Source organism: Lycium ferocissimum, unplaced genomic scaffold (assembly GCF_029784015.1).
Source record: "Lycium ferocissimum isolate CSIRO_LF1 unplaced genomic scaffold, AGI_CSIRO_Lferr_CH_V1 ctg8399, whole genome shotgun sequence".
NCBI classification, from domain to species: Eukaryota; Viridiplantae; Streptophyta; class Magnoliopsida; order Solanales; family Solanaceae; genus Lycium; species Lycium ferocissimum.
The window spans coordinates 14,550-15,877 of NW_026727234.1; the positions used below are offsets into that span (position 1 = coordinate 14,550).

At 37.0% G+C, this 1,328-nt stretch overlaps 1 protein-coding gene across 1 annotated transcript; it reads left to right on the forward strand.

Annotated features, from left to right (window-relative positions):
* Nucleotides 1-273: 273 nt before the first annotated feature.
* LOC132045880 (uncharacterized mitochondrial protein AtMg00810-like) lies at nt 274-963 on the forward strand. The gene has a single exon (XM_059436454.1). The coding sequence runs from the start codon at nt 274-276 to the stop codon at nt 961-963; it is 690 nt and encodes a 229-aa protein (XP_059292437.1).
* Nucleotides 964-1,328: the final 365 nt, after the last annotated feature.

Consider the following 1,328-nt stretch of genomic DNA (forward strand, 5'->3'; position numbering starts at 1 on the left):
TCTGAGACATAGATAGATTTGATGTATTATTATATTCCAGACTTGTACATTTTCATTTAGATGCTCTTGTATGGCTTAGACTAGCGGGGGTATTTCTTATTTCCGCACTCGGTTCTATATTATATCGTGAGACTTAATGATTATTCTCTTTCGCTTAATTGATTTATTTATTTATGTCTTTATTTTTGTTGGGCTGAGGGTTCGCTTATCGAGGTAGGAGTGGTAAGTGCCTGCATGGCTTAGCCAAATTGGGTCGTGACATTTCGACTAGCGATGAAGAAATACGGTTATACTCAGAGCAATGCAGATCATTCCTTATTTTTGAAGAGACAAAATGGTAAGATAACTGTTCTTATCATCTACGTTGATGACATGATTGTTAGTGGTGATGATGTTGATGAGATAACAAAATTGAAGACTTGCTTGTCAAATGAGTTTGATATGAAAAATCTAGGCGGATTAAAGTATTTCTTGGGTATTGAAGTTATTAGGTCCAAACAAGGAATATTTTTATGTCAGCGCAAATATGTCCTTGATTTGTTAAAGGAGGCTGGTATGTTAGGTTGTCAACCTATGGATCCACTGATTGAACAAAATCATAACTTAGAGGAACTTCCTGATCAAGTTCCTACTAACAAAGCGAGATATCAAAGATTAGTGGGACGCTTGATATACTTATCACACACACCACCAAATATTGCTTATGCGGTTAGTGTGGTAAGTCGATTTATGCATAATCCAAGTGAAGTTCATATGAATGAAGCTATTAGAATCATGCGGTACTTGAAGTCAGCACCAGGAAGAGGCCCCATGTTTTCTAAGAATCACCATACAAAAATTATGGGTTATTGTGATTCGGATTGGGGTGCAAAAGGAGAAAGACGACGCTCAACAACCGGGTATTTCACTTTCATTGGAGGTAACCTAGTTACTTGGAAAAGTAAAAAACAAAAGGTTGTCTGATTTTCTAGTGCGGAAGCTGAATGCAGATCAATGGTCAAAGGTATCCAATAATTACTGTGGTTGAAACGACTTATGGGGGAGTTTGGTTTTTCGCTCGATGAACCTATGAAACTGTTTTGCAACAACCAGTCAGCTATTAAAATTGCAAAAAACTCAATTCAACATGATCGCACTAAACATGTAGAGATTGGCCGTAATTTCATAAATGAGAAGTTTGAGGATAAAACAATTGAAGTTCCATATGTGAAGACCTTAGAGCAGCTGACTGGTGTTCTAACTAAAGCTATTGTTACACCTTGAGGGAGATTCATGTTATTAGCATGATGAGTAGACTAACATGATTCTAGATTGTACGTGAAGTCCCT

What these genes read in the sequence shown, in the direction of transcription:
- LOC132045880 (XM_059436454.1), top strand. Translation starts at nt 274, where the DNA reads ATGAAGAAATACGGTTATACTCAGAGCAATGCAGATCATTCCTTATTT.